Raw genomic sequence first — 23,398 nt, 5'->3', positions numbered from 1 at the left:
AAAACCGCAAAAAAAAAAATCATTTTATGATTTATCATCATAAATATAAATATTCTTCATGGAAGTACAGTATCATAGAGATTTGAAAATGTAAAAGAAACTTTTTTGAAATTTGTTGTTTAGAATTAATATATAAATCCAAAGTATAAGGAATTAATTCCTAAGATATTTTTTAAAGATTTTCCTCAAAATAATGGTTATTTTTCTCTTTTTTATATGAATTAAATGAATCATAGTTTTTGTTATAACTTGTTTCTTAGTGAGTTTAATTTCCTTAGGTGGGATGCCTGTGGTTGGTTCCAGGCCATCAGTCCGAAGGGTACTGCCCACAAAGGAGAAGGATGGAACTACATGGATGTCGGGGTATTTTCTCGAAAAATAACACTTAAACTAACCTCTTAGGGCTTCTGCCCTCGAGAGAGGGAATCAAGATGGCTCAGAAGTAAGTCTCCATTCAGAATTCCTAGCGAAATTATTCCTAAATGTTCAAATTTTAAAGGTTCTGTGTGCGTTCTTGCTCATTTGATTTAAAGTCTAAATAAGACGTGAAGGTCACTCATAATACCTATTTACTAAAACACTCTGCTTTCCACTCTTTTAAATCCTCTAAACTGTTTGGATTGTAGATCTCTGCTGTCGTGAAATCTTAACAAAGATGGCCACTAGTCGTGCTGGTGTCGTATTATGCGCATAAACACACAAACCTAGAATTAGTGTTTGACCTTAGCTTTTATTCTACTGATTCTAGAATTAGCTTTCAAATTCTTTGATTTTAGACGAATATCAACGAGAATCAGTTCATAAATCAGTCCTCTATCTAATAATCTTGAGAAAGACTTGTGATTTTTAGATATTTAGCTCTGGTGCAATTTAATATTTCAGTCATATCTTGTTCTAAACTGAAAGAAAGGTTTTTGTTTTACGTTTTTTCGCTTCAACGATCTATTGTAATGTTGTTTTGATATGAAAAAAATTGTGGACATGTTGAAGCTCGTATTTATGGTTTATGTTGGTATTAACTCTCTTTTCGTGTACAATATTAGCCTTAAACCCAGGAATTTGAACGAGAATTTATTGAATTATGCGCAGCAAAGTTTATGCTATCAATTACCTGTGCCAAAGTGCCACAACAATTGAAAACTTAAATTCTTAAAAAGGATTCTTCTTTTAAAAATCTAACATTCCTGCTTTCAAATATTGATGTTAAAAATACGTTAAACTTCCAAACAATACGTTATTAAACCAGCATTCCTTAATCGTACTGGAGATGAGCACTTAGCTGTGAAATAATTCGATTAAGCCTTGTACGATATTTATATTGTTATATGCAGATAGATCACGATTAGTGGGACTAAGGATTCAGAACTTATTTTCTCCATGAAGCACCGATATTATACGACACTACACGCTTGATTGCCTTACAATTATTTTTATAGAATCGTCTTCACTATTACTGTACTATCTATCGAATTTTTATGTTCTTACACGTGTTATTGTCGTAAACAGTATTACAAAATTATACAATGTTTATATCATTCTTCAACTTCGAAACAATTAAATACAATTTAAATGTCTCTTAATATTTTTTTCCTTTTTAACAGCGTTTTATAACATTCAGTTTCTATATTTTTCCACATGCTCGCATCATTCATTCTGTCATTAAATAAATATACAATGTTGTAATTAAATTTAAAACAATTGAATCCCACTATTTTTACATATGCATAATAGTACTTAATCCAGTCAGACATGAGCCCATTGAATTAAAGTTCAGTACTTATCAGTAGATCATGCAAGCCGATATATTAAACTTGTAGTGATATATGTTTTCATTAATGATTCCAGCATTGACATACATTAATTTAACAATTTGGTTGATAATTGCATTCTTTCAGTCATATCAGTAAGGAGCTGTCCTTTAATGCCATCGATTGTATGCCACTTTTACTTGAATGCGTTTATTCTTGATTTTCTTCTCAAGGAGTTTTGAAAATTTAAAAAATTAATCGGATTCTCATATTTACAGTTTTCTTACTTTTGTAATCAAAATACCCTTACTTTCTCAAGATATTTCAATAGATTTGAAATCAGAAATTACTTATTATTATACTTAATTGTCAAATTTTTATTTATTTATAAAGATTAATAGATTAAAGTTTATGACTCAAATAGTCAAAGAACTATACTCTGGTCCTATAAGCTTGACAAATTTTCTTCTGGCCATGTATTGCCACAAAGCAGCGAGATGTCATCAAAGAGCTTATTACTCTATTAAAATTTGGATTGATCAAGCATATTCTTGGATACACTTCACATTTTGATGCTGAAGCTTTGTTTCATTATGATAACGAATCAGTTGTATCATATAAGCAAGCTCCGCACTAAATATGGACAACATTTTTGCCCAGGATATTTTTTAAACTAATTGATTTGTGTTCACTACAGATATATTTAGGGATAAATACTAAACAATAAAGAATATTTAAGGAGTTAGAAAACATACGCATTTGAAAATTGACTCAGACGAAGGACTAACGTCCGAAGCGTCAGTCTATTATCTTTCGTATTTACGGTGATAAAATTATCTAATTCTACACATTTGTTTCAACTAAAAAACACCGACGCAGTCCAAACTAGTTCCAAAACTAGTCGTTATCTGCATTTGAAAATGCTTGCTTTTTAGTGTCTGTATAGTTTCACCTAATTGTCTACTTTAGACAAACAAGTGGTTAATCTTGTTTTTGAAGTCTGTAATTTTTGCTACTTTGTTTATACAGCTACAGTAAAAAATGTCATGATTGGCTATCTCTTGCATGAATGAATGAATGAATTATGGATGATTAAATAAATAACTGATTAATTAAAGGAAGGAAGGATTTAATGATTTTCATAATGATCTTATTTACAGACAAGAATGGGTTGAAATCATTGAGCCTAGGACTAATGAGCCGATGTATGCAAATCTAAAAACAGGACAATGCCTGTGGGAACCCCCGAAGGGAGTCATAGTGTAAGTATTTTATTATGCACCGAATAAAAATATAGCAGCCAATTTGAATAACAATTGTTCAGGACTGACTAGCTTCGTGTGTCAATGGAAATATAATTTAAGTGTTTTTACATGTATGAGAGGCTAGTCAGTCTCTAGTCAGTATCTAGTCAGTGAAGAACAAGAGTTATTCAAATTGATCGTTATATTTAGATTTTGTTTATATAGTGGTGTTGTATTTGTTTCATTATCTACAGACAACATGGCCATTTAAGGTTTCAGTATACATTCTGTTTATATCTCAAAACAAGACAGGTAAATCTGGTTGAACTGGTTAATAATAATAACAATATAATAAATAATAAACACTAGACACTTTTTATTGTCAGAACCATTTTCCCCCTCATAAAAATATTTATTACATATTAAGTATTATTAATGTTTTCCTCGTCCAATTAAAATCAACTCCTATTTCTAAATTGGTCTTAGTATTTTCACCTTTGAATATGGCCTGGCTCTGTTGTGATTGTCCCACGCATGCTGTGTTATGACAGCAAAACCAGACTTGATTTTTAGATTTTTGATAGAGTATTTTTCTTATTCACGGCAAGAGGGCCCAAAAATTTCACACTTCACCCACTTCCCCCACCTGATTATACTCACTATTTTTTATCAAGTTCATTAATCAATTAACGAACAAATGTATGAACCACACAAGTTTTTGTATACCTGTAGGCTGTTTATTACATGATGCATAATTGGACTTGTTTTTCGAAACCGTCCATTATGACCTTAATTCTCCCAATCAGTGAGAATGCTTTATCATGGTTAACCATTGACACATATGAATGTTTCTAAAATCTCTTGTTTGGTCTGAGATGTACTTGAACTTTGAAATGATTAAAATCTGAGGTGAAAAAAAACAGTTGTGTATTCACAGTCGATAACAACCAGTCAACATTAGTGAGTCGGAGTCTTGAATCAAAAAGAGTTTACACCATGAAATGTACATGCATTTCCATGAATAACAGATGCCGTAGGTAACAATTACTTTAAGAATTTCGTTTTATCCAAGACATTTATTGCCACACATGCAGTACTTAAGAAAATATCCATCTCTCCTACTGAGCTGATTGATCGATTGTGAGTATTGGATGTTCAAAAGAATGGGAGGAGATTAGAATTGGAATCGTTCTTAAAGTTCTTTATAATATTGGAGCTAGTTCAGGGTCAATTTCTATCCATATAGCATTCTCATTTTTTACGTGGTGAAGTAACATGGATGCACATACAGTCAATTCAAAAAAAATTGTCGTCAACCATCTCAAGCCTACGCGACTGCACCGAAAGGAACTCGGGGTAGCAATCATTGAAGCCGAGTTGACTGCAGTAATTTTATCTGACTAGTTATGCCTGGTTTACAGCACGAACCTTTGTAGGCGAGCAGGAAGCGTTGAAGGAGACATTTTTTTAGTGCCTTCATATTTTTGGAAATTGTGAACTAAATCATAACTACTTTGTTTTTCTTTCCCTAAACCGAAGTCATGCATTTGATGGATTGTTTCTCGCCATTATTATCTTTACTACTAGCGGGAACAATTAATTCAGAACGAATATTTAACCACTTCATTGATTTTTACCCATATTCCTTTCGGTCCAGTTGCGTAGGCTTGAGCCGGTTGACGACAACGTTTTTTGGATGGACTGTATCTCTGAATTCTACTAGCATTAGATAGATTTTAGTCATGTCTTCCTCTTTGCTTGCATTCTTAAGCTTTATTTTTGTTATGTATAGCATTTCTATTATTAAGTTATCACAGTTATATGGATAAATTGAAAATGTGTAGAATATTTTATGAATGTATCATATATCTCTGAATACAAACAGCACTTCAAATTAAGGTAGATTTTAGTTATGTCTTCCATTTAATGCATATATTCTCTAGCTTAATTTTTGTGGGTTTTGTGGTTTTGTTTTCTCTACAGTGATCAACTGTCGGCCATCTGCTTCAGACATGCTATGGTTTTAACATTGTTAGTCGTCATATTATCATCATAATGATTATTACAACTTTGTTATGTCTTAATTCCTCTTGCAATAATTTCATTTCGTCGTGTTGTCTAGTCGTTTAATGTATAGTTTTTAAGATCACTTGATTAAAGTGTAAATATATACCTGTCCAATCCTCCAATTATTTTTTTTAATTTTTTTTTTTTTAATCTTCCTGACTCAATTTCTTGCCATTAACTGTATGCTGTACCCTCCAGATGTACCACATCCAGTTAAAGTTATGTTTGGCCTCTCCAGGGACGTGTTCTTTGAGAGAGCACCTCCCTGGTCTCTCAAAGATTTTTGACTCGTTAAGGGAAAAATTCATTCTGAAAGGTAGTGTTGCGTTATGGTCTAGTTTGGGTAGAAACAACACACGACAATGAACGGTGAACAATTTACTATTGCAATAAAAGGAGATGTATGCCAGATTGCATCTTGTCATGAAAGTTAATACGTTTGTAACTGTTTGCGAGCTAGATGGGAATGCACAATTTTTATTTTGGGAGCCCTATGCTAAACAAGATTCATTTCACCCAATCTAGACTATGATCCCTGTCACAGATTTAGGCATGTTTGTACTCAAGTTACACCAGAATGCATCATGTCCACTCAAAACAGTCTTATTCTAAGTGTTTTGCTATAATGATAATTGCAGGAAAAAGGCAGACGAAAGCCATTGGTGGGAACTATTTGACCCCAAAACCAAGCGCTATTATTACTACAGTGCAGCAGTCACAAACAACTGTATGGCATAAGCCGAAGGATTGTGATATCATTCCACTGGCTAAACTCCAGGTGACAAAATACATCATATCTACTATAATTATACCTTAAATTCTGCTGAAACACCAACCACAATTTCTCCTCCCCTTCCTTACCATTCTAGGGACCATCAATAAGTTTTATTCTAATACAGTACAGTTTCTCTAACATTGATGGATCACCCTGTTGAACTCATGCTGGACTGAGTCAAGCAACTGTCCACAGACTCTGTAGTATTTCTTACTTGTCAACTACAACTAGTCAAGTATATTCTCTGTGCCTTCCCCCCTTCACCAAGGGCGGATCCAGGGGGGGGGCAAAGGGGGGCTGAAGCCACCCCTTCAGCACAAAAAAAACAATGCTTTTTAATATTGTTTTACATTGTGTTGACGGAAGAAATTCAATTAGCCCCCCTAAACTCAATTAGCCCCCCCCCCAAAAAATTTTGGCTGGATCCGCCCTTGTTCACCCACTCCATTTTCTTGGAGGCTCAGCAGTCTCTGTCCTTGTATCCTAAATGTCACACTTGTCTTTCAGTAGGGAGGGGGCGGTGCTTTATTACAGAATATTCCATTTTTATTAAAGTGGTCTAATTTGTCTTTTTATTCAGAGCATGAAGGCCAAAGAGAAGAAACGCCTTGCCAAGTTGAAAGAATATAAAAAGGAGAGCATGGAAAGAAAACGGCGAGAAGGGACAAATCAAGATAGAGTGGATGGGATGGGAGATAGTCCAAGACCAAGACGAGAAGGCAGTGGAAGAAGGGAACGAGAAGGCTCAGGGAGTAAAAGGAGATCATCTAGAAGAACAAGAACAACTTCAAAGGAACAGGAGAATGAGAATACTAAGGTATGCCGTGAAATGACTCACCCACCCCTCCCTGGGACATTGCCATTAAATTTAATGTCACAGGATGGCCTGTCACCAGAGGTGGATCAAAGATACATACAAACCCTTCTCCCTCCCTCCCTTCCTCCCTCCCTCCCTCCCTCCCTCCCTTCCTCCCTCCCACTCTCTCTCTTCTCTCTCTCTCTTTCTCTCTCTCTCTCTCTCTTTCTCTCTCTCTCTCTCTCTCTCCCTCCCTCCCTCCCTCCCTCCCACTCTCTCTCTTCTCTCTCTCTTTCTCTCTCTCTCTTTTTAAGTGAAGTATACAATTCCCCATTTCCTAACTATTGTAGATGGGCCTGTTTTATTCACAAAAGGTGACTCACCTACCCCTCCCATGTTATTGAATTTACAAAAAAAAGAAGACTTAGAACCCGTCCAAATGTATCCGGATATTTTTGAAAAACGGGATTTTGTTGTTCCGTTTTCAAAAAAATTATCGTCCACAGTAGCGTTTTCCAATCGTCTCAGCCTCTCCAGACGTATCCGTTTTCAAGTAGTGTATTCACCGGATATGTGTAGACGGAAGGAAAAGGCCAAATATGCAAAGAAAATAATCCGTTTTCAAAAATATCCGGATACGTGTGGACGGGTTTTAAGTCATTCTCCATGGTCATTGCTATTAAATCTAATGTTGTGTGCAAAAAGTAACCTACCTACCCTTGGGTTTCTTATTATATTTTTTTATTAAGTTGTTATTTTTATTTACCCAGCCCACTCTAATGTTGTTGACTTAGATTTACATATAAAACCAGTGACTAACCTCACCCCACCCCACCCAGGGTCAGTCTTATTACTACCGAAGTAGGATCCCACTGAGTGGCTGTATTTACGGAGTAATATCACCAAGAACATTTGTTATAAACGTCTCTTTTGTATCTGATGATAATTCAGGTGTGGTGTTAGAACACAGCTGTTTTGCTATTGTAAAATTGGACGCTCAAAAGCACCATTAATCAACCTTACAGAATAACCTTGAATCTTTACAACAACGACGAGAAACGATAAATAACGATAGCATGACTTTCTAGTTTAAAAAAAATTGTCTAACTGAAGTTTGTTTTAAGTTCTATCTCCTGATTTTCGTTCAAATTCGCTTAGAATTAAGCCTTTTATTTTTGTTTCCTGGCTCGCTTTTGTTCGCTTCTTTCTTAATTACATAACGCGTTGTACTATGGTCAAAATTAGGGCTTCTTTGCCACTTCTCTGCTTCTTTGTTTCTTTTCTAGAGTTTTGTTTTAACAAGTCGGTTTAAAATCCTTGTGTTTATTAAACCAGTGAACTATGCGAATTATAATTTAGGCTTTCGTCTCGTTTTGTTTATAGTTAAAGTCCTCATAAATTACTGGTGTCTCCGCCCCCATGATAAATGAGTTTTCACCAACACTTGGACGATATTTTCACACACTAGAATAACAAAAGGACGTATATTTTACCGGACAATTTGTTCTTGAGAACAATGAGCAAAGCACGTTGAAAATAGCCCGGTGTTCGAGTCCTGACTGAAAAATAAATTATTCATTGCTTTGTGGCTTCGACAACAAGTTGAATTTCACTTCATTCCGTCACGGAACTTGGACGATCTTGTCTCATATCGTAAGTAAATCTCTTCAAATATGCAACTTTCTCGTCAAACTTCCTCATATTAAACTCTAACTACATTTTTAGATTTCATTTCGATATCTTACCCAACGGGCATATAGTTTAGAATCTGTTATATTTAGAACAAATTGATACCAAATGAAAGTCGGTTTTTAGGTTCGTACTGTGAACCAGATCGTCACGTTAAACGTATTTTACTTAAACTTTAGTAGGGCCACATCCTTCGTAGACACCCTAAGACTAATAAAGAATATCCAGTTTGAAAATTATCGTCAAAAATTCATATTCAAGATAGGAAAATATTCCTAAAATCTCAAAGTGGAATGACGAATAAAACGTGAGAATTTTAGACGTATTATTAGCATAAAGTGTAACGCTTTTATTCATGAAAAACCAGTTATTTTAATTTCTCTTAATATTTATACATTTGTACGTCTTTGATTGTTTTGGTTGTACCACATATTTGTTTCTCGATTGTATTCAAGGTCCTAAAATTGTACTTCTTAAAATTATTTAGGTCGTGCGTTTTGTCACGTTTGTTTTCGTTGTGTTTGCCAGTTTTTCTTCTCATCCCATAATGAGATTCTCAAACAAGTTATTCTTTGGTTTAAAATCACCTCGTTATTCTTACCACGAGGAGTACTTTAAGCTGTTTTGTCATTTTTATGACTAATTGTACATGTTTGGTGGGATTTTAGATACGGTTCTTAAGATATACTTAGTATCGAATCGTTTAATGAGTTGGATTCTCATGGCCCCCTTTGTTGTGGACTTTGTTAAAGCTAGCTTGATCAGTCACGCGATGTTACCACACAATTTCTATCCAACAGTAGATCCGAGCTTTAGATTTAAATCCGAGTGTGTGGGGTACTAATGCTAATCTTTGGTCAATCCCTGGCTCGAACCCTGGACTTGCTATGATATGTGAGTCTAGTTGCTTGCTGCCTCTCTCCTCGGTGCATTGAGGGGTTTTCTTAAGGCGCTTTTTGTTTTCCTTCCTCCACCAAAATCAACTTCTGAATTCCAATTGGATCCGAACGCAAGCCACTGGTTTCTCAGCAATAAGTCCTCTTTACGAATGGGCTTTTATTGACTCATACGCCATGAGGGCAAGAGGACTAATTGTTTTAGTCAAATCCAACTAGTCGGTCAAAGATTTAGATGCAAACAAGTTTTGAATTAGATTGAATTTAATGTTTTGGTTTTCAAAGCCAGCATTTTTCGCGACTGTTAGGCTATGAACTTATAGCCTAGTAGTAGCTCATCCAATCAGAACGCAGCATTGATGATAGAGCGCTAGTTGGATTTGACTAATAAGTGTTACTCTCGAAAATCAGCGACGATTTTGAATGAAAATAAAAATGAATATTTCATAGGACAAAGAGCCCGAGAAGAGTAAAGAAGAAGCATTATTTACATCAGAAACATCAGCTACATTAGACAAACAAGAAAGTAAAGAGAGTCTTAACAGTCTTCCTCCTCCTCCGTCAAGACCAGGATCATCGAGGCACAATTCAATAGAAGGCGCCAGCCCTGAAGGGGACCCAAATACTGAGGAGGTGCTTGGAAATATTACGCCATCTGGGACCTTATCGAGGAATGGCGAAATGAGGTACCTTGATATTTTTACAGCTATTTCCATAAAGAGTTTTCTTGTTGGTTTTCTTGTATGTTGTGCGTAATAGGGCGGTTTACGTACGTGTGGAAAACGAGACCGTAGCCGTACCGTATCTTACTATAGCCGTAACTGCGCGTTTGATCAGCCCAGAGGTTGTTTCAGGGTTCGATCTGTGAGTTAGCCATGCCCTGACTTAGATTAGCCCAGAGGTTGTTTCAGGGTTCGATCTGTGAGTTAGCTGTGCCCTATATTAGATCAGCCCAGAGGTTGTTTCAGGGTTCGATCTGTGAGTTAGCCGTTTCCTGACTTAGATCAGCCCATAGGTTGTTTCAGGGTTCGATCTGTGAGTTAGCCGTGCCCTGACTTAGATCAGCCCAGAGGTTGTTACAGGGTTCGATTTGTGAGTTAGCCATACCTTGACTTAGATCAGCCCAGAGGTTGTTTCAGGGTTTGATCTGTGAGTTAGCCATGCCCTGAGTTTGATCAGCCAAACGGCTGTTTCTGGGTATCGATAAAATTTGAAGGTGAATCAAAGGTGCCACCGATGTTAAATATATCTCTCATCTCTTGAAATCTTCACTTAATGATTTATCATCTTTTTTTTCTTTCAGTGGGACTCCATCCGGGACACTCGAGCGAGAAAAGTTGGCTAGTCCATCGGGAAGTTTCTCTCACAAGTCTATCTACGACAATGTCAGTTCACCAGAGAAACCACCTGAGGAGGAGGAGACCACGGTGAACGGTGATAATGAGTTAGATGAAGGTGGGGGTTATCAAGTCCTGTTTCTTCGTTTGCTGGACTTTTTGAATTGTTAGTTTCTTTCTTCTTCTTCTTTTCTGTTTCTTTCGCTTACGTTTAACCTCTCTCATTTCATCCTAGCCTGCGTCAAATCATTTTCTTCGTAAAATTCCGGATGTGACGCAGGCTAATTTCATCCCCTATTTTCTTTCTAACTGACCTCTTATTAATGACCAACGTTATGACCAGACCACCTCTCATAAACGAACGAGCACCTATCCAACCAACCTTCAATATGACAAGCGACCATATTTTTAAGCGACAAGGACTTGGGAAAGTCTAATTTAAGGGCTAACTTTCGTAAACTAAAGGTCACTCATCTAATCGACCCTGAACAAGAACTACCTATTTAAGAACTACCTCTCGTTAACGAACGAGCACCCATATAACTGACCATCAACATGGTATACAACCTTTAGTAAGCGACCACCTTCATAACCGTCCATCTTCCTTTAATATAACTTTCCTCTCGTCTTCCTCTTGGTTGTCGTTTTAATGGTTCGTGATCGCGGTGCATTTTGGTCTAGTTTGGGTACATGTATTGTTATAGATAGTCAGGTTTTGCACGAGGCACGATATCACTTAACAACCTGAAAATTGTCCCCTATCACGTCATGTCACGTACATATGTCACGCAATATTGCACTACGTTACATAAAGTCACATCCACTTAGCAAGGTGTTACAAATACTTTCAGCAAAGTTTAATGATGTACCATTTTCTAGCTAACTAGATCTCTATGTAATGTCTACCGGATCAAATCCAGGTTTCACGAAAGACTTTCTTGGCTTTCAGGTAATCATTACTCGAGTGAGGAATCCCTCAGCTCTCGTCTCCAGGCCGGTGGTATGCCAGCAGACACCGCTCATCTCGTCGAAGCCTGTTCACCACCTTCTGAGTACGGCTACAGATCTCTAAGACATCAGCGTCAGCACTCTGATAGCGCTGTAGCTCGAGTAATGCGTGAGGAAGAAGAGATGGCGAGAGAAAAAGAGTTAGCCCTGAAAGGTAGTTCCTCAACCTTACCAAGACCAAGCAGGCCCTCCTCAATAGCAACTACACAGGGATCCCATTCTCACCATAACACATTGGTAAGTAAAAACATATTATCAGCTACGTAACATTATTTACTCCTTTCATGGTTTTCTCTCATTTGTCCTTTCCTGTCCCCTCCTCATATCTCCCTTTCCCTTCCCTTTACTCTTCTCTCTCTCTCTTCATTTCTCCTTTTTCCTTTCCTTCACTTCTCTCTTTCTCTTTATCTCTCCGTCTCCCTTCTCTCCTTTATCTCTTCACCTCTTATTTTCCCTTCTATTTCCTCCCTTTTCGCCTCTCATCTCTCCTTCCCCCTTCTTCTCTTCCATCACCTCCCTCCCCTTCAATTTTCCAAAGTCCCCAGTATGTAATACTCGTGCCTTTGTCTCTAACCTCACACTTAACTAACCTTCACTTTTTCATAGGAACGATCGCACTCGGTACCAAGCTCTAAACCTCTATTCCGTGGTCTTGGTGCGTACGAGAATTACTTCAACCAACACACCAAAGGGATATTCAGGCGAAAGAGAGTGTCTATAGCTAGTATGATGTCCTGGTCAAAGGTAAGGGGTTTCTATAGCAACACATGACGTAAATCGCATGCAGAAATGTTTAGCATTGGGTGTAGAAATGATCGACAGTCGTTGGAATATATCAGTGATTGAAGCACTGTTTTTCCAAGTAAAGTGGCGTGAAACAGCAGTATCGTGATTAGTAATCTATTACAATGTTTACTAAAATATTCTCGTATTAAAACGAGCCTTGAATAAAGCGTCCACATCGAAAGAAAGCTTTATCAAAGTTGACCCCCATTCAATCAGATCGCATGCGCAGTGCTCCCAATTTGATTGCTCGAACGATTTTCCTTAATCTCGTACCCTGATCCTGCGCTTCTTCCGGCCTGCGGCCAAGAACGAGCAGAACGTCCTTCACCGCAGGCCAGAAAAAACGCAGGCTCTGGGTACGAGATTGGATTTTTCTTAATTTTTTTTCCACTGTTCAAATTTTACCTTCTTTTTCATTCCTCTCCCAAGGTGCCCATCAAGAAACCGTTAATCTTAATGAATGACAGACACTTAAAGAGAGAAGCCGTCGAGGTCTTTAAGCTGGTTCTGGCTTATATGGGCGATCGCACTACAAGAGGAAGAGATTTAGACTCCATTGCTCTAGAAATTACGATCAAGGGCTGGGAAACTGCTCTTTTAAGAGACGAGATCTACATACAGCTATGTAAACAAACTACTGATAATGCTAAACCGTAAGAATTATTTCTCATTTTTCTTATTGCAAAGAGCGCAATAGTCCTTCTCAAGCCCCGTTTACACTAGCAATTTTTGCGGCGATTTTTGCTGCGATTTTTTTTGTGATTTTGTCCATAATAAATAATGGTAAAAAATTTACTTGTAAAGTTTTTTTCAGGATACCAAGATTTTCCTAGACGAATGTCTTTTTTGAAGGATGAGACAAAAGATTTTATATTTCCGAAAATTGCAACAAAAATCGCAGCAAAAATCGCCGCAAAAATCGCCAGTGTAAACGGGGCTTCACAGTTCCCTGCGCCATCTTGAAAGGTAGTCGTGGCTTTGCATCGAAGCGAGACGAACGGTGAGCTTGGAATGAAACGCGCGCCGCACACGCCAGACGTTTAACATTGTTTTCTTGTTACTTAATCAGTATTTTTGTGTTTCTTTCAGTGAAAGTTTAAGACAAGGATGGGAACTAATGGCTATTTGTTTGGCTTTGTTCCCACCTTCAACAAAATTCCACTCGTATTTGAGCGGGTACATAGCTCGGAACCTAGAAAACGCGGAATGTGAAAATAAGGTAAGTTACCCTTAAGGGAATCCAATGCAAAAGAATAATCTTTTTCGTGCACCTGTTTGTAATCAATCCCGCGGGAATCCCTCGATGTAGATGCGCAGTAAATGTGCGCGCTGACAATAGCAGACAGTGTCCTTAACAAGCTTATCTTAAGAGGAAATTAAACGCTTATATAAGGAAAGCATTCTAGGCTATCCCATTTGTTTAGCCACAGGCTTCCCAACACGTTCTTTTCTCTTTTTTTTTTTTCTTTTTTTTCTTTTTTTCTTTTTCTTTCTTTGTACTTAAAAGGAATAAAAATTGTATTGTATGATTAAAAGAAGTTATTTTACAACATCATGATGCAACGTAATTGCAATGTAGCCCTGAAGATGGCCAAAATGGCTTGAAAGCTTGGCAAGAAAATACAACTTTTAAACGTAGTGGATACAAATATTTTACTATAACATTGCAACGTGTTTGCTTTCATTTCAGGACATTATTTCACATTGTCGTAAGCAGCTTGAAAAAATCTCTCGAACGGGACCAAAAAGAGGTCTTCGGAAACCAACTTCGGAAGAAATTCGACAGGCGAGGGTAAGAGATGACCACGAAGAACGTTAATACGTTGTGCTTTCTTGCACTAGAGCAGATCTATGCGTCAGAAATAACTTTAGTTCAGAGCCAATTAATAAAAAAGCGGGAAAATTCACGGCAACAAATCACAGTGAATGTCATTAAGATAGCTTCCGCTCTAAGCCAATTAAAAAAGCGATAAAGTGCAAGCCATCCAATCACAATGATTAATTTAAACTGGCTTCTTTTTTCAGCCAATCAAAAGACTGAGAAAACTCACTTTATCCAATCACATTGCTTGACCTTAAAAAGTTCTGCTTTCAGCCAATCAAAGACTGAGAAGACGTAGAATTATTAGAATGAGCTTAACAATCGCGAAATTGTTTAAATTAATAATCATTTTCATGTGCTGTTTTATTTTTTAGCATTATATTTTCTATCCATCAATGTTTGGTTCTCGCTTGGACGAAATTATGGAAGAACAAAAGTCAAGATTCCCGGAGCTAAAACTGCCTTGGATTCTAACAACATTGGCAGAGCTCGTCCTTCAAAAGAACGGCTCGCAATCAGAAGGAATATTCAGGTATTACAAGACGTTAACAAACTTGACTTTATTGTCATTTTTTTCACCCAACCCTTCTTGAATTTAACTGATTTTTTCTTTAAAAAACTCAACCAATTTTCGCGTTAGATGCAAAATTTCCCAGAAGCCATGTTACTTTGGATCCCGGAGCTTTGTCATTGTTACGACGCATGCTCAAACTAGACACTTCCACAGTCTCTCGCTCGTCCGTTCCGTCTCCACGCTTAGAGACTGTAACGGTACAATGACCGAAAGGACTTATGGGTCCCGAAAACTTGAACCCAGCGTGCTTTGGGAACCAAAATACTCGTCCACAGTCTCTCTCGTTTTCGCCGCCATCTTGAAAATATTGAAACGAGAGAGACTGTGGACGAGTATTTTGGTTCCCAAAGCACGCTGGGTCCAAGTTTTCGGGACCCATAAGTCCTTTCGGTCATTGTACCGTTACAGTCTCTAAGCGTGGAGACGGAACGGACGAGCGAGAGACTGTGGAAGAGTCTAATGCTCAACCTAATTTCATGGAGCATGCGCAATAAGAATCAAAGCACTCTAGGGTCTGTCCACTGTCTGTTTAACGTGGTTCTATATTCCACAGGGTACCCGGAGATATAGATGAAGTTAATTCCTTAAAAATCCAGCTGGATCAATACGAGACACCACACTGGGTCTCAGACCCCAACGTTCCAGCCTCTTTACTAAAGCTTTGGTTTAGAGAGCTGGAAGAACCACTCGTGCCTCCAGAATATTAATATCCTTTCAGATAAGATACATTATCATTACAATAATCGCATAACTTTTTATTGGGGAGGAAGTAGCAATGACAAATTATAAAGGGATGGGGACGGGAATAGACCTCTCTAGCTATGGCGGTTTTTTTTAATATTCCAGACCACTCGCATTACCAGGACTATCATTTCTTCGTTAATGGTTGCGCATGAGAAGACACATAAATATATAACCTGGTCTGAAATGGGACACATTAGACACAAAGTAAAAATGTCTATTTTTAACCATTTTCAAAATTACGCGACCCGGCAAAACATCCCAAGATGTCCGACTGTTTGGGTTCCGTCAATCAATAAACTGTTACTCAAACCGTTGGATTTTTTTGTTTTTGTTTTTTTGTTTTTGTTTTGTTTTATTTTGTTTTTTGTTAGAGCGTTGCTCCATATCTCGTTATGGAAGAAATGTAATTACTGTTATTCCAGTTTTAAGATTTTCTTGGATGTTTTTTTTTTTTTGTCTAGCTTAATTTCCTTAATTCTTTTCCACTGAAAGATGTATAATGAACTGTGATGATTCGACCGTGGCTACAGCCATAATCCTGTCGCTACCGGAAATCAACCGACTTGTTCTATCATATCTCATACGCTTCTTACAGGTAAGGCAGTCAATCTGACAGACATACTGACGGACAGACAAAAAGACAACCAGACAGACGGAAGGACGGACGGACGGACGGACGGACGGAAAAACAGACGGAAAGACAGACGGAAAGACAGACGGAAAGACAGACGGACAAACAGATAACGGACGGACGGACAGCGAGACAAAGAGAGACAGACAGACGGTCAGATATCACGTCGTTAAGCACTGAATGACCGAAAGACAGACAAACAAACAAGTGAATAAATTAGACAGGCAGAGAAACGTGTCGACGGACAAATACTTATTAACGCAAATAATGTTTTTTAATGCTTGGCGTTTTTCTATGCGCATTGAATGGGAATAAGCTAGATCTTTTTTCCTTTCTTCGGCAGATTTTTTCGCTGCCGGAAGTGAGTTCCGTGACCAAGATGGAGGTTAATAATCTATCGATGGTTTGGGCGCCAAATTGTCTCCGATACCCCGAGGATAACCCGTTACAAATGTGGGAAAACACACGCAGAGAAATGACCTTTTTACGAACTTTATTGTGGAATTTAGACACTAGTTATATGGAGGGTATACGATAAGATTTTAGAATTATTATTATTATTATCAATAACAAATTAATGAAATCATAATGATATCTAATGTTCATCTGAGACCTCATCGACTCGTTCCCCTGTATTTTCTTGTCTCCTGTCCCCACGGGGTGTTTGTCACCGGCATTCCTTGGTTGCATGGAAAACTGGTAACAAGTAGGAAGCGCGCTGAATCATGGGTCATTTTTTTCAATATTGTGCAAAGCTTAGCAAACGTTCTTGAAAAACAGACCGAAAACAAGCCAGTGTGACTCAATTAAAAAACTTAAACCTGTAAAACGAAAAAGACAAATTAAATGGCGTCCCTAACAGTCCCATCATTCAGCGCGCGTTCAACTCGTTACCACCTTTTCCTCGCACTCGGCATTTGAGTTGCCAGCACTTGGTCGATGTTTTATAGCCTGGGGAAGAGTATGTATCAAGTTGTCATGATTCGCTATTTCGGTCACGTGGATGGTGTCACGTGAATAATGGCCATCTTTAAATCACATGTTAATACTCTTGCGTATCACGTGGTCATGACGTGTAACTTTTATACTTCAAGATGAGTTCCCTGTGTTCAAAGCTTCAAACAAATATCAAGAATTCTTTAGTTCTTAGTAAACTAAAACAACTTTTTCAGAAATATAACTCCTTATGCTGCGTTCATAATGTATGGCAGAGGGGAAGGGGGAGGTGAAAAACAACCCCCCTCAAAGTCATGCAAAAAAATACAATCCCCCCTAAGCAAGGCTTGTAGCTTCTTCCAAAAATTGTGCATCCCCCCCATTTTTCTGACAAAAAATTGCCCTTCCCCCCCTTTTTCCTACCAAAATTTTCCCGATCCCCCCTCAATTTCACCTACCCCCCTCTCTGCCATACATTATGAACAAAGCCTTATTATTTGCTAATGTAAAAAGCACTAGCAATATCCAGAAGTTTCTTGAAATTGTACAGAATATAAAGGTCTATTGGTCGGATGGGGTGTTTGACTGATTATTAATGTTGCATCAATATATAATTATTTCTATAAAGTAAAAGTTTTTAAAAAATTGAAAATTTTACGCAACGAATTGAATTACATCCTCGTGTCTGTGTTTGGTTGTGCCTGGGGTCCCGGGTAACATGCAACGAATTGAATTACATCGTGTTTGGTTGTGCCGGGGGTCCCGGGTAAAATGCAAGTGATTCCGAGGGAATATAGCTGCCAATCGTGATTGGAATACGTAGTTTGGCTGCAGAAACACATTTTCCCTTCACATGCGCGATTATCTGTAACAGAAAAGACAAATCTGTTAGCATCAGTAACGTAACCTAGTGTCATACAATCTGCTTAACAAAGAACTTATCTCGCAATCTTAAATCAAGCGTCGTCGTCATCATAGCGAGAAGTGGAATCGAGTTCTTTTTTTAAAAACTATTACGGCAAGAATTTCAAGACTTTGCCTTGTGTAAAGCCCCGTTTACACTATCGACTTTTGCTGCGATTTTGTTGCGATTTTGTCCATAATAAATAATGGTAAAGAATTTACTTGTAAAGTTTATTTCAGGATACCAATATTTTCCTACACGAATGTCTCTCTTGAAGGATGAGACAAAAGATTTTATATTTCCGAAAATTGCCACAAAAATCGCCGCAAAATCGCCAGTGTAAACGGGGCTTAACACGCCCACCTTTCTGCACCTTGCCTTGTTTAACACGATCCCTTCCTGCAAACCTGTCTCGCAACGATTTGTTATGCCAGCTAATAATAATTATTAATCACTTTGGTCATTAAACATAACGTAGTGTAATATCTCCTGTTTATGCTACTGCAACGCATTATTTAATCACCGCCACAGGTTGGGAGACAATTTGCAAGAAATACTGCGCATGCCCAGTGTAGGTCTTACTAACTTACATCCATATAGTGTAGTATTGTAATTATTGACTCGGTCTCTTCGCCTGTGGAAGGTTGCAAGGAATGAGGGATCTCCAGCGTTAAGCACTCGATGTCTTCGTTTTGTCCTCTTGGAACACCAATACTCTTCACAGCGGCTATTCCGTATTTTCTGGCAGCAATGTCATATTCCTCTGTTAAGTGTAAATTTAGATTCTTAAATAAAAGAAATCTTAATGATACACGGTGAAATTGCAAGCGTCGCAACAGTACTAAAAACAAGCTGCAGTTGAAACTTTTACTGTGTGGCCATACTTGCAACAGAAAATAGGAAACCCAAGCTAAACCTAGTCCAGAACAGCACCAAATTTCTTTTCTCCTTAACTGATTGATTTTTATCTCAAAAGTAAAAGAAAATACCGCGCGCGCACAAAGAAAACTGAGAAGAGTGGAAGAGTTACAATTCTTATCAGTCTATTTCCGCTACTCGGTTCGTCTCTGCCGCACGCCACCGATAAAAGTGGGTCCAGTTTTTAACTAAGCTAAACCCTGATGCTATGATCAAAGCTGTCAAGCAATGATTATATGTAACCAACGTGAATGACAAGGTGTTGTCTTACTTATCATGGGTCGCAAATTAATGCCTACGCATGCTTTTTCTCGTTAAATGTATTGTGACTTGCACTTAAATGGCTTCCACGTCCAACCAATAGAAAATTAGAGAATTCAAACCACCCATAATCAAAGTGCTAGTATTCTTGGCAATGAAATGGCTTCTACTTCCAACCAATAGAGAGTGAGAAAATTGACACCAGCAAATCAAAAACTTGGTGGAAGCCATTTGAAAGTTAATCATAAAAAATTATGATTTACTAGGACCTACTTTTCCCATATCGATAGATAACCTGATTCTTAAGCACTAGTTCGACGTAAGTTACATCTCGGTTTGACATATTTTCCACGAAGAGTTTGGCCTGGATAACTTCACCAGGATAGTATCCCGATTTATTCAATTTTGCGTTGATCTTGATGGTCCCTCCTCCGACACAGCAACAAGTCACGTGTTCGTCATGCTGTTCGCTTATTGGAATCTAAAATAATTACATTTTTATTAGATTTTTGATTTAGGGGTGGGGTTGACCTATGCTTAACCCTGGTACCTTTGCTACTATACAGCCATTAAAAAAAGGTTGATTAAAGTTTTGTAGCATATTGCATGATGAATGCCACCCCAAAATGCACTATGGACGATGTGAATGCAACCCTTGACGAGAGGTCACGACAAGATGGAATTTTACCAAACTTTATCTGCGTGGGGACATTATTGACATTAGTCTCCCCAGCCGTCATTGATTTAGGTCCAACACCCTCACGGGCCCGTAAGGATCTGTTGGATGCGCACGCAACTTTGAGAAAACGGTCTGTTCTTAAAACATTATGATATTCGCCACGTTCTAAAGTTCCTTGATCGGACAATTTACCTGAAACTCAGGCAGACTGACATCTACTTTCTCAAATATGGTTATCATTAGTTCAGATTTTAGTTTGGATTTCGAAGATCTTTGCACGGTTGCGTTGAGCCCGTATAAAGTATGACCAGCGGGCTTGCCTTTGGTCTGTTGATATGATGATGGCACACAATCAGGGATGGTGAAAATGAAAGGAAATGTGTACTCTCCTGCGGAGAACTTTCCCTGTATCTGAGCGTCTGTGTCTAAGTATAGTATAAAAACAAAAACAGAAATTGAAATTGAAAAGCAAATCGATATCAGAAATAAAACGGAAAATAAATTTGTATGTCAGTGACCTCATGAGCAAGATCATCACCATCTACCATCTCCATCATTATACACTTATTTCAATAAAGTTAGTTGCCTGAAAAGCTACAAAGCTGAGACCAACAAGGATTATGGGTAGTTACATTTTGCATGATTTAACCGCTTTAATAACTGTTGATGGATTTTACCAGTTACAGTCTCACCTTTTCTGAGCATCCTCAAGCTGCAAATTGTATCAAAAGCTTTACTCGTTTGATATTAAAAGTTTCCCATGATCCTCAGGGATCTCAGCTTTCTAGGTTTTTAATGACTAACTTTATTGAAATAAGTGTATACAAGAGAATATAAGCTAAGAGAAGAGATACCCGCACCCGGCCCATCATGAGCACTCTTCGATGCCATTTTTAGAATCGCAGATGCTATTTTTAGAATCATTAATTTGATCGTTTGTTTTTCTGCGCGCGCAGTGCTCTTTCCTGTTTGCTCATGTTTTCTTTTATTTTTCAAAAATATCGTAGGTGGCAAACAGCGTAGAGCGCGCACAGTGTGCGCGTCCAGAAAAACAAACGATGGCATATGTGATTCTAAAAATAGCATCAAACGGCGCCTATGATGGTTCGTTACAAGCTAGTCTCCCTTGCAGCCATCCACTTCCCTTCCCAGGAGAATGGTTTCCACATGCATTGTAAACACGTGGATTACAATGATGTGGAAATAAGTTAAATTAAACATTATTGCTACATAATAATAATGCTTTTATTGGACTAATACGCCAAGCAACTGGAACCGTTAGGTCTAAGGCAGAGCGCAAGCAATACAGCGCGCGGAGTCTGACCGACTCAAGCTTACTCATATTATCTACAGCAATAAATAATATAACAATGAAAGATAAGTGCCCCCTCTGACCCCTGTGATGATAACTACGCGGATTTTGTAAAACAAGTCGACTAAAAATGCGTAAGACTCTCGAAACGGCAGTGCGAAAGGTCGCCATCCTTGCCTTGCTTCGAATATCAAGATGTTAAATAGCCACCAAAAAAACTTTAAAAATTAAAATGAATTCCTATAAAACACATTATTTATAAGTCGTTCGTTGACAACGACGCACGTTCATTGACGCACGTTCCGAGTCGTATACGATTTAACGTGCACACTCAAACCACACTCGTTCCACGCCGCTCGTCGCCCGTTTCATTCACGAACGACGCATGTTCTATGGATTCCGTTCTGTCGCAAGTTCTTTCTATGAACGACACACGTTCATTAACGCACGTTCATATTGACGCACAATTGAGTACAGTAAAAACCCGCGTATAAGAACCTAGGTTTTTTCAAGTTAGCCTAAACAGGTTCTAATATAAATGGTATTTAGTGTTAAATTAGGCTAACTAGGTTCTTAATTAGGTTCTTAACTTTTGGTCAAGAAATAAAATAAAGTTTCATTTTAAGTTGGATTTTTTTATTCAATGAGGACATGTTCTTTACAGTAACCATGTACAGTTATAGTGTTTATAGCATTATTGTGTACAGACTGTGTTATAAATATATTTTTGAAAAGATTGATTCTATTTTTTTTTTTTTTTTTTTTTTTTAAATAAGAACCTGGTTTAGTATTTTAGCCTAAAATGGTTCTTATGTGAAGGGTGCTTAAAAATGAAATTTTAGCCTAGCAGGTTCTTAAATTTTAGGTTCTTATAGGCGGGTTTTTACTGTAATCATCTACGATTAGAATATCGTGTGTTGTTTTCCTAATATCGTACTACGTTTTTCAGAAACAATGAGAGAACCGTTCTTACTTCATCTCCATTACTAACAACAGAAAAGCGATATTTGACGAATTTTATTTCTGTTTTTCGATCCTATTCCAAGAAAAAAAGACTAAAGTGATCTAAAATAGCATATCTTTCGAATAAATGTGACGGCGAGCGAACCGCTCGTGCGAGGAATGTCAAAGAAAATTAATGAGACCTCCTATATATATCCCATCTGATGCAATCTTTTACAATTTAATTATAGAGCTTCTCATTAATCCCATATAGGTAACTGTCCAATTATTTTCTTAATTGGACAGGTATTGTTGATATGGGATTAATTAGGCAGCTACATAATTAATAGGTAATGGGATTTCATGCTCCCCAATTAAGAAATAATTAGACTCGAAAAATTCCTCTGACTGCCAAATTGAACTCGGCCTACGGCCTCATCCAATTTTGTTAGTCCTCGGAATTTTCCTCGTCCAATTATTTCTTAATTGGACAGCATGGAGTCCTATTACATATACTAATAAAACGTTACAGTGCATAAATCATTTTCTCTTGATACCATATATCCGTGAAAAAGGTAACAAAATTATACAAATATATAGTGCAAAGTTTTGCATGTCTAAGGTCTAATGAGCTAACTAATTTGTGCAAATTTGTACAATTCTACGAGAAACGTTTTCAAACTTTAGGTAAAATTAGGCAAAAGCTCTTTCGTTTTGGCCCTCAGATAAGGGATAGCACATGGAGCTCTCCGCTTGTTGGGTAAAATAACTTCTGGCCATTTACTTACCTCGGTCATATAGTAAAGCTTGCTGTGCGAAGTGAGGTAATTTCAGCTCATAGTACGTATTGTTCTGGAAGAACTCAACACGAGACTCACCCCCCAAAAAAATCTGAATATTTTTGATTTTCGATTCTCCAGTTAAACGAAGATACAGGTTACCTTGTACTTGCTCTCCTGGGAAAAAGACTCTTACCTCTTGGAGAACAATTGCAGTACAGTCTTTTTCAGGACTCATGTTGACACACAACTGTCGTGAGAGAGTTTGAAGACACTTGCGCTCTTACCGCATACTTAAGTCGAGTGTTTCAGTTTTCATGCTTCAGTAAGAAGACTTCCACTCTTCAGTACTTTTACTTTGGAATTTATAAGTAGATCTGGAAAAGCTCTTGATCTCGGTTCTTTACACAAACCGGCGGAAATACAGGTTAGATATAAAAGTTATCTTGCAGTACTTGTTCATCTAGTTAAGGTGGCTGCCTACTTTTGAACGTTCGATTTGAGCCCACGATGTGCGCGCGCTCAAAAACCGCTGAAAAATCTACAAGAT

General features: G+C 37.7%; 2 protein-coding genes across 2 annotated transcripts; one reads left to right on the top strand and one right to left on the bottom strand.

The window, feature by feature from the left end:
• Window positions 1-287: 287 nt before the first annotated feature.
• LOC116293818 (uncharacterized) lies at window positions 288-18,440 on the top strand. The gene is given in 16 exon segments (XM_031701299.2): window positions 288-442; window positions 2,909-3,010; window positions 5,698-5,773; window positions 5,775-5,837; window positions 6,415-6,651; window positions 9,666-9,901; window positions 10,519-10,670; window positions 11,502-11,797; window positions 12,167-12,304; window positions 12,776-12,999; window positions 13,436-13,565; window positions 14,037-14,138; window positions 14,543-14,700; window positions 15,296-15,448; window positions 15,973-16,081; window positions 16,461-18,440. Coding segments are annotated over 16 exon segments (2,382 nt in total). The 5' UTR covers window positions 288-431; the 3' UTR covers window positions 16,656-18,440.
• Window positions 17,764-23,147, bottom strand: LOC116293819 (arrestin domain-containing protein 3). The gene is made up of 5 exons (XM_031701300.2): window positions 22,858-23,147; window positions 20,008-20,240; window positions 19,410-19,617; window positions 18,548-18,720; window positions 17,764-17,918 (listed from the first exon to the last, which is right to left on the bottom strand). The coding sequence occupies exons 1-5, from the start codon at window positions 23,084-23,086 to the stop codon at window positions 17,787-17,789; spliced, it is 975 nt and encodes a 324-aa protein (XP_031557160.2). The 5' UTR covers window positions 23,087-23,147; the 3' UTR covers window positions 17,764-17,786.
• Window positions 23,148-23,398: the final 251 nt, after the last annotated feature.

This window comes from Actinia tenebrosa, unplaced genomic scaffold (genome assembly GCF_029948245.1).
Source record: "Actinia tenebrosa isolate PJP-AT-01 unplaced genomic scaffold, QUT_ActTen_1.0 PGA_scaffold14__42_contigs__length_11649687, whole genome shotgun sequence".
In the NCBI taxonomy this organism is placed as follows: Eukaryota; Metazoa; Cnidaria; class Anthozoa; order Actiniaria; family Actiniidae; genus Actinia; species Actinia tenebrosa.
This window is presented reverse-complemented; position numbering and strand designations above follow the sequence as displayed.